The sequence below is a fragment of the Pelophylax lessonae genome, assembly GCF_965119305.1.
Source record: "Pelophylax lessonae genome assembly, chromosome: 6".
NCBI classification, from domain to species: domain Eukaryota; kingdom Metazoa; phylum Chordata; class Amphibia; order Anura; family Ranidae; genus Pelophylax; species Pelophylax lessonae.
Window position 1 is genome coordinate 106,613,272 of NC_138773.1, and position 8,880 is coordinate 106,622,151.

The window sequence follows — 8,880 nt, forward strand, 5'->3', positions numbered from 1 at the left end:
TCCAGATCTTGCTTTAACTTCCACTGTTCCTGATGACTGCCATTTCTTAATTACATTCCGAACAGAGGATATTGAGATCTGAAAACGCTTTGCTATCTTCTTATTGCCTTCCCCAGCTTTGTGAGCGTCAACTATTTTCAGTTTCAGTTTTCTAGACAACTGCTTAGAAGATCCCATGGTGCTGATTGTTGGGGCAAGGTCAGATGAGCCTGGGCATTTAAAACCTTTGAGATTGACATAACCTGGTCTTCCCAGACGATGATTGAGAACAATCCATGACACTGGCAGGTCTCAGCCTTGCAAAGGGGGCAGTGCATGCTATAAATTCTGCAGGGTGCCCAGACTTTTGCAGACACCATTTTTTTTGTTTTCTGTAATTTTGAAAGTGTAAATGATGGAAATAAAATCTAACTTTTGTTGACATATTATAAGAATGTCTAATCTGTAATTTGATGCCTTTTGGAGATTTTTCCATCTTTCCTTGGCTTCTTTATGCACATTTATACAAATTTTTACCTGGGGTGCCCAAACTTTCGATCACCACTGTAGCTGACCATTCTTCTCTCTCAGCGGGGTGCAATTGCGGGCCCCATGCATCGGCTTCCCTGCTGCTGAGTGGGGACGGGAGCTCGCTGCCGGCGGCGTGCGTTCGCCCCCTAGTAGCAGGTGCGCGACCGACGTGGTACTACGTCGGTTAGCTTAGGAGGGGCTGCCTGTCGCAGTAAAACTGTGACGGGCGGTCCTTAAGTGGTTAACCATGTTCTACATTACAAATAGATTTATAGACTGTTCACACTAAATGTGCTGGGACTGCGTTGGGCGTCTATTCCAGTGCAGTCCTGTTGCAACACAAGGGAAAACACCTTGTATCACATGAACAAGGCATGCAGTTATCCTGCCGCATTGCACTGCACACTGGCTGCTGCATACTAACACTGCAGATGGTGTGAACAAGCCCTTAGTAATTTATAACCTACTGTATAAATAACTGGATTAAATTGTATCATTTTATATCTGCCTGCGCTATAACTTAATTTTTTTGTCATATCCTTTGGTCAAAATTTGCTACAAAATAAAAAATTGAAATTAAGTAAACAGTACAGAAAATGAAATAAAGACATTTAGATAACTTATAAACTGTACAATAAGTCTAGAGATACATTTTAGCTATGTATGCAAATACTTAAAAAGCTAACATAATTACATTGATTGAAAATGACTGTTGTTTTTCTGTTAACAGATACAGGATGAACAGTATACTAAGTGAAGAAAATATTAATGCTGCTTTGGCAGAATGCAAAGGTAAGGTGAAACTGACCCAATCACCTTGAGTGCTTGCATTTATCGTATTGCATGCACACTAACAAGGGCATATCCTTTCTGAACAGTGAATGTACTATAATGTTTTTTGCTTATGTACAAAAAAACATATATATACAGTATAGTATAGTACTGTGCAAATGTTTTAGGCAGCTGTGAAAAAATGCTATAAATTGAGAATGCTTTTATAAAAAGAAGTGTTAATAGTTTATTTTTATAAATTAATACAGTGAAAAGTAAATTTACAGAGGAGAAATCCAAATCAAATCAATATTTGGTGTGACTTTTCTTTGCCTTCAAAACAACATCAATTCTCCTAGTTACACTTGCACATCGTTTTTGAAGGAACTCGACAGGTAGGTGGTTCCAAACATCTTGGAGAACTAACCACCTGTGGATGTAGGCTGACTCAAATCCTTCTATCTCTTAATGTAATCCCAGGCAGACTCAATGATGTTGATATCAGGGCTCAGTGGGGGCCATACCATCACTTCCAGGACTCCTGGTTCTTCTTTTCACTGAACATAGTTCTTAATGACATTGGCTGTATGTTTGGGGTTTTTTTTTTTTGCTGCAAAATAAACTTGGGGCCAATCACACGCCTTCCTGATGGCATGGCATAATGGCTAACTAGCTGCCTGTATTTCCCAGCATTGAGGACACCATTATTCCTGACCAGATCTCCAACACCACTTGCAGAACTGAAGCCTCAAACTTGCAAGGAACCTCCACCATGCTTCACGGTTGCCTGCAGACACACATTATTGTACCGCCCGCCAGTCCTTTAGTGAACAAACTGCCTATTGCTACAGTTAAATATTTCACATTCTGACTCATCAGTCTAGAGCACCTGCTGCCATTTTTTTGCACCCCAGTTCCTAGATTTTCATGCATAGTTGAGTCGCTTAGCCTTGTTTTCACATCCTAGGAACTGGGATGCAGAAAAATGGCAGCAGTTACTCTGAACTGATGAGTCAAAATGTTCTGGTGTGTCACAGCTTTCTCAGGATCTCAATTCTTGCAAGAAGATGCTCCAGCACTGTTCTGGAGTTCATTTATGTTAGATTCCCAGCTTTACGAGGATCACACCAGAAAGCTAAATAATGTAATCCTTGCCGATTCAAGCCTACCAGGTTTCTGGGTATAAGGCAGGTATTTTGTTTTCTTTTTTCTCCTAATGTTTGGGGGAGTTGGGGGGCTAGGCTTGAAGAGTCCCTTGCATTGAAGATTCAACACAGATTGAATAGACTCCTCTCAGGTAAAAGGAATACTTTATATTACGAGGATAGTTAAAGATATTTAAAGCACTGCACTGCTGAACTGCCATCCAACAAACTAACTTAGGGGTCTATTTATAAAAAATTCAGCGTGATTGCCTCAAGCATTTGCACAACAGTCACAAGTAATCACAATAATCTGTGTAAAGTGGTTTTTTTTCCCTATGATCATCAGCTCCATCTAGTGGCCAACACAGCATTTTCCTGAAATACCTCAGTCAGGAAAAATACAGCATTATGGCCACCAGATGGAGCTGATGCTCATAGAAAATAAATATATTCCACACATCACAGTGAATATTTGTGTCAAATGCAAATGGTTTAACAATAGACACCTAAACAATGAGTACTAATAATAACCCTAAGCAACATAACAAAATTATTACTGCTTTTTACTTTTTCTCCAGAACCTGGCAGCTTTGATGTGGAGAAATTCTTTCATACATCTGGGATAACTAAATTGAAATCATCTGAACTACTTAGCATCTTTGAGAAGCTTGACGAGAATGGTGATAAGGGTCTGGATAAAGATGATGTTGAGTAAGTTTTAAACCTTTAAAAGCCAATGTGAAAATTCAAAATATTTTGTAAGCGGTGCACATAATGCACATTTAATCCTAAATCTTAAATGGTTGTAGTCCTAATCTATTAATCACACCAGTTAAAAAAATTGAATTGAAGAACCTAATAGCAGTAAAACATGATAATAACGGTAGGGTTTGATAGTGACAGGCCTGCAGGGCAATCATTTATGCCAATGTGGCTTCTAAATATGTTTGCTTGATAATATGCAATCTTCACAATATATGGTCTATATATCAGCAATTGACAACTGTTACACACATGGGCAACAAATGGGCAATTCTGACAATATGAGGGCAACTCCTCAGTAACAAATGAGCTACACCTAGGCAAAAAATGTTCTACTGGCTAACAATGTTCACAGAAAATCCTAGTGTATTTTTACCATGTCAATAAAACAGGTTATCGGAACATTTAAAAGTAGAACACACAAATACAAGCCCAGAAAATGTGTGTATTTGCTAGGTTTGTACATAAGTTTGTAAAACACAGGCAGACTTATCTAAAAGGATCTCCAGCCAAAAGGTTTTATTTCAGGTGTGGATTTGCTATTGCTGTCCCCATAAAGCCTACCACTGGGCTGAATGGAAAAAAAACTGACATCTTAGATCGGAGCCTCTGTTATAACAATTCAATATTTTATAGTTACATAGTTATTCAGGTTGAAAAAAGTCCATCTAGTTCAATCAATAAAATAAAAAATAAAAAAGAAAACCATACAATCCTATATACACAATTTTATACCCACACCTGATCCAGAGGAAAGCAAAAAAAAAACCACCAAAGCATAATGCAATTTGCTCCAGCAGGGGAAGAATGTTAGTACAGCATTTCCCCGGCTGCTCTGATGTGTCCTGACAGTCCCCCCACCAGAACACTGTGGTCAATGCTCTCAGCCATTGGCTGAGAGCGCTGGCTGTCATACACACGGCTGTCATACACACGGGCCGGTTTTATTGAACTGGCTGATGTCCCCCAACTTCTGGCCCGTGTGTACTAGACTTTAGGGGAAACTGCTCAATAGGAAAATTTGCCCCTAAAATGCCCATTGTCTGAGATTTTTCATGGAGCAAGCTACTGCAGTTTTAGCCCTTTTAACCTTTTGAGTTTTTTTTGTTATAATCAGTATATTGTCATTCAAGAGGCACACTTGTGGAGCATGGAAATATTACCTGGGTTTGAGGAATAGATTGAGGAAAGTACTCCAATTCAGAAAAGCCACAACTTGACATAGTTCCATTCTGCCAACAGTTTCTGAAGCATAATGGAAATTAACTGGCATTATAGTATACTATATACAAGGGCTATGCAAACTGTGGCCCTCTAGTTGTTGCAAAACTACAAGTTCCATCATTCTTCTGCCTCTGGGTGTCATGCTTGTGGCTGTCAGAGTCTTGCTATGCCTCATGGGACTTCTGAAACATCTGGAGAGCCACAGTTTGCATATCCTAGCTATATACCATCAAGAGAACACTTTAAAGTTGTCTTCACTGGGGATAACACTATTTGAGCATTCGGACATTGTTAAAAACCAAGTTTACCAATGCTTCAGACCATCTATGAAGAATTGATTTGAAGGAGCTTTCCTAAAGAATACATAAGAGGGATGGTTTCACTTTCCTTAGGAGATTGTTGACAAGATTTTCAAAGGCCATAGTTTCAGTAATTACATCTGCACAGCATTTCACTGAGAAAATATAAAAAATCCAATTCAACAAAGTCTAACCAATTGTAAGGGAAATCAAAGACTGTACTGAATTGCAGCCAGTGGGGTTGACTGTAGCAGGTAGCTTCTCACCGTAAGTTCCACTTTAACAAACCAGGACAAAAAGCAATGATAATGTACAAATTTAAATAAACTGTACTAATCAACCCAATTTCACCTCTGCTTCAAAAAATGTCTACATGTGGACTTTTACGGGGAATTTTTCTCCTGACTAAAATAGGTGTACTTTTATCATGCGGTTAACAATAAGACTTACTATGGGTGTCTAATTAAATAACTAAAATTTAATATTTTGTTTAGAAAATTTCTGCAGAGGTTCCAACCCGGTGCCAGACTGTTGACTAAGCAAGAGACATGCAACTTCTTGTCTAAAGGTGATCCAGATAAAGATGGTAAAATTGGGGTCCAAGGTGAGTGGAACAATGCTAATCAGTTTAAATAGTTCAGTAGACCCTGGAAGTCCAGGGGTCCTACTTCACAGAACCCTTACATATGAGGTGACTGGTTCCCAAACTGGATTTTCTATGACTATAAGGACAACATTCCTGGCCAGCAGATCTTGGGAAATGTAGTGAGTGTTCCTGCTGGAATTACTTATTTTTTCACCGCTGGTAAGCCTGTGTAAGAGGTATCTGCCAGCACTGCCTCCTCCTGTCACCATGCTGCAAGCCAGGCTAAGCATGCATGTTTATGTGATAGCTAAAGTGGTCGTAAACCCTTACATATACCCAGTAAAGTGACTGGCCGCAGATGATACACAGAGATGAAGCAAAATTTATAAGCTTGTCTCGAAGTTCATAAAAAAAGGGGCGGAGAGCTGAATTTACACTCTGCAAAGCTCAGTGGGGAGAACTCTGAGAGCTGATTGGAGGGAAGAGACAAACCCTCTTCACACAGCTAGCAAGAACAGAGCTGAGGCTGTCAATCTACTGGAGCTCCCCCCCACCCATCACCTTTTTTTCTCTTGGTGTCAGAAAAACTTGAAGTGACAGATAGCGGAGGAATGAAGCAGCAGATAGAAATTACACTTAGTGCTCTTAATTAAGACAAGTTTACACTATAGAAGGATATGCTTTGTTTATATTTCATGTCAGGGTTTACAACCACTTTAGATAAGAGTGCATACCACTAACTACCCACTAATGATTATGTAAATTTTAGAATGTGGCACAGAGCAGATTTAGCGTTAGTTAGTTTTTGACTGGACTTATCCTTTAACTTAAATAAAAATAAAGGGCAACCCTTACAATGTTGGCACTTTTTCTGGTAAAAGCTGTCTCTTACTTTCACAAGATTCCTTTACTTCTAAATTTGACGTTTTGGGCTTTGGATACACCTTAAGGCTACCTCCTTACGCCTAAAGCCTAATTCAAGCAGGACTGTTGCTGCTTCTCAGGGGATAGTGCTTGAAAGGAGGCGATTATTTTAGTCAGAGCTGCATTAATTTTAACAGCTAAACTAATTTTTAAATAAAAATAAAAAAAAACATTGGGTCTAATATAACCTGGCTCTCGCGCGCATGTGAGTGAGGTCATCGCGGCTCCAGCCAATCAGATGGCCGTATGCCGCAAACCTGGAAGAAGGGCGACCGAACATGTCACCCGTGAGAGAGGTGAGGCACTGCGGGGCTTTGTTCTAAGGTAAGTATTTCATAATGAGCTAGTATGCTAGCTCATTATGTGTTTGTCTTTCATTTGTGTTTTTTTAATTTCGGAGGTTGATATCTGATCACTTCAATCTAAAATTAAATCAAAGCATTGACCAGATAAAATTTACATCGCCAAGCCCTGTATTTTTCAGAAAAAAATGAAAAGGTTAACTAACACCCTACACCCTCCTCCTTTTTTTCATTCCCAAGAAGAATTTTGTATAGAGATACCATCCTGCAATAACAATCCAAGAAGCCACGAGTTTGACTTGCAGTTGCAGTGCAGTTCAATTGACCTCAATAGCCATGCTTGACAGGTGGTGTTACCTGTCAGGCTCGACAAGCCAAATTAAAATTGCTGCAGCATGTGTGCAGATTTCTTCAGCTACCATTTCTGCTTACAGGTGGGTTGTTTGGGGGGTGGTAAAAATGTAGATCAACTGAACACCAGTGTCAGAAAGGCCTAATACCATATTATATATGGAGAAATGCATGCTCCTTCTGGCCAAGCTCACAAAAAACTGGATTTTTTTTTAAGATGGTCATCACTTACTAATTAATTTTTTAATTTAATTTTTTTTCTACCATTTTTCAGAATTCCAGGACATGGTTTCAAAATGTGCAAGCAAGTGAAAAATTTATCAATGAGTTGAAAACACTCACGGATGAAGAGCAGAAGCAAAATAAAATTGCAAAATAAATTGTGTTTTGTTTGATTTTTAGAGTTCACACACTCTTTTGGATGTGTAAGAATAACAAAATACACTGCTATGATATTAAAAACAAAATGCGTCAGTTTCTTGTCTGCATGATGGATGACAAACAGAGTTGGAGTTTTTGTAAGAGGGAGAATAACCACTTCAAGACCAGCATGCTACACCCCCTTGATGTCTAGGCCATATTTTTCCAGTTTTCAGAGCTGTTATAGTTTGATTGACAGTCACTTTGTCATGCAATGCTTTACCCAAATTAATTCTGTATCATTTTTTAATCAGATAGAATCTTCTTTTGGTGGTATTTAAAAACCACTGGGTTTTCATCTTTATTATATAAAGAAAAAAGAAGACCTACAGTTTTGAAAAAGGTGTCCCTTATATTTTTAGTATAAAACATATCAAATAAAAATGCCAGAAAAGTAGGAGCACCTTCAAAAAGACTACTTTTAAAAGTGGACACCCCAAGAAGGTCTCATTTGTGCCCAAATTTTTGGGGGAAATAAAGAAACATGCTGGTATTTTGGTCACTGAAAAAATAAATTAAAGGAAAAGTAGGGCCAAAGCTTTTTTGCCCCTACTTCCCCTATGGATCAGAGGAGTGCAGTTAATTCTGTGTCAGCTGATGTCACCCAGCCAGTCCAGGCTAGGGAAAGATTCTGACTTTACAGTTGGTATCCCCCCAGAAGTCTGGACTGGCACCTAGCTCAACCTCTCAGCAATCCACGAGAGCCTAAACTAGCCCCTTCCACCTACTCAACAGCCCAGCACCCTAGGGAGTGCTGGAGGGGCAGAGCAGAGAGCAGTGACTGACAGTCATCGGTTCTCTGCTTAGAGCAGAGTGATCAGTTTTCAGTGCGGAGCCAGCAGGAGACAGATGTACTTTGTTCTGTTTGCTGCGTGTTTCCACTAAAGTTTTTGAAACTTTATCCTTTCCTTTCCTTTGTCCTTTCCTGGTCTGAAGTTAATAAAGAGGCGTAATGCAAGTAACTGACACTCACATGTAGTTTCCAGCCTGGTTTAGAAATCTCACTGGGGTATGAAGATACTATTACAAGAGTACAGTGGTGCAGAGTAAAGCAAGTGGTTACCATGGATAATAAAGGTTTCACATGCAGCCTGGTGGCTATCCCATCTGTAGATGTGACAGATGGGATAGCCTCTTGCAAGAGAAGTTATTGTTTGCACACTCTCTGTGAGCAATCTATCTCCGTTAGCAACAGAAGCAGACCAGCAACAGAAGCAAACCAGCACTAAAGAGGCCCTCAGTCTGTGCACAGATATGGAAGATAAAGAGTTAAGTGAGTGTGCGCATGGAGCCCATGTTAGGTGCACAGTGGTGCCCCATTCTGTTATTGGGAGCGAGGTAGTGGAGATTTGCTAGACAGGTAGAGAAGGCATTGGTTTAGGGTGTCCCTCCTAAATGGGACAGTAGTGGTGTATATTAACATCAAGAGAGTCGACTAGCGTTCAGCCGCCTGTTCAAGTAAAAATACCACATGTGTAAGGCAGTTACCCTATGCAAAAATACCTAGCGAAACCCAAAATAACCCAGTAAACCCACCCTGGAGTAGGCCTCCTATATGTAAATGGATTTAATGGTCATGTAAGTAT

The 8,880-nt window shown here is 39.7% G+C and overlaps 1 protein-coding gene across 1 annotated transcript; it reads left to right on the top strand.

Annotated features, from left to right (window-relative positions):
- Window positions 1-1,241: 1,241 nt before the first annotated feature.
- On the top strand, window positions 1,242-7,243 carry LOC309557467 (oncomodulin-like). The gene is made up of 4 exons (XM_082260189.1): window positions 1,242-1,302; window positions 3,005-3,137; window positions 5,206-5,315; window positions 7,149-7,243. Exons 1-4 carry the CDS (start codon window positions 1,248-1,250, stop codon window positions 7,184-7,186), a joined length of 336 nt encoding a protein of 111 aa, XP_082116315.1. The 5' UTR covers window positions 1,242-1,247; the 3' UTR covers window positions 7,187-7,243.
- Window positions 7,244-8,880: the final 1,637 nt, after the last annotated feature.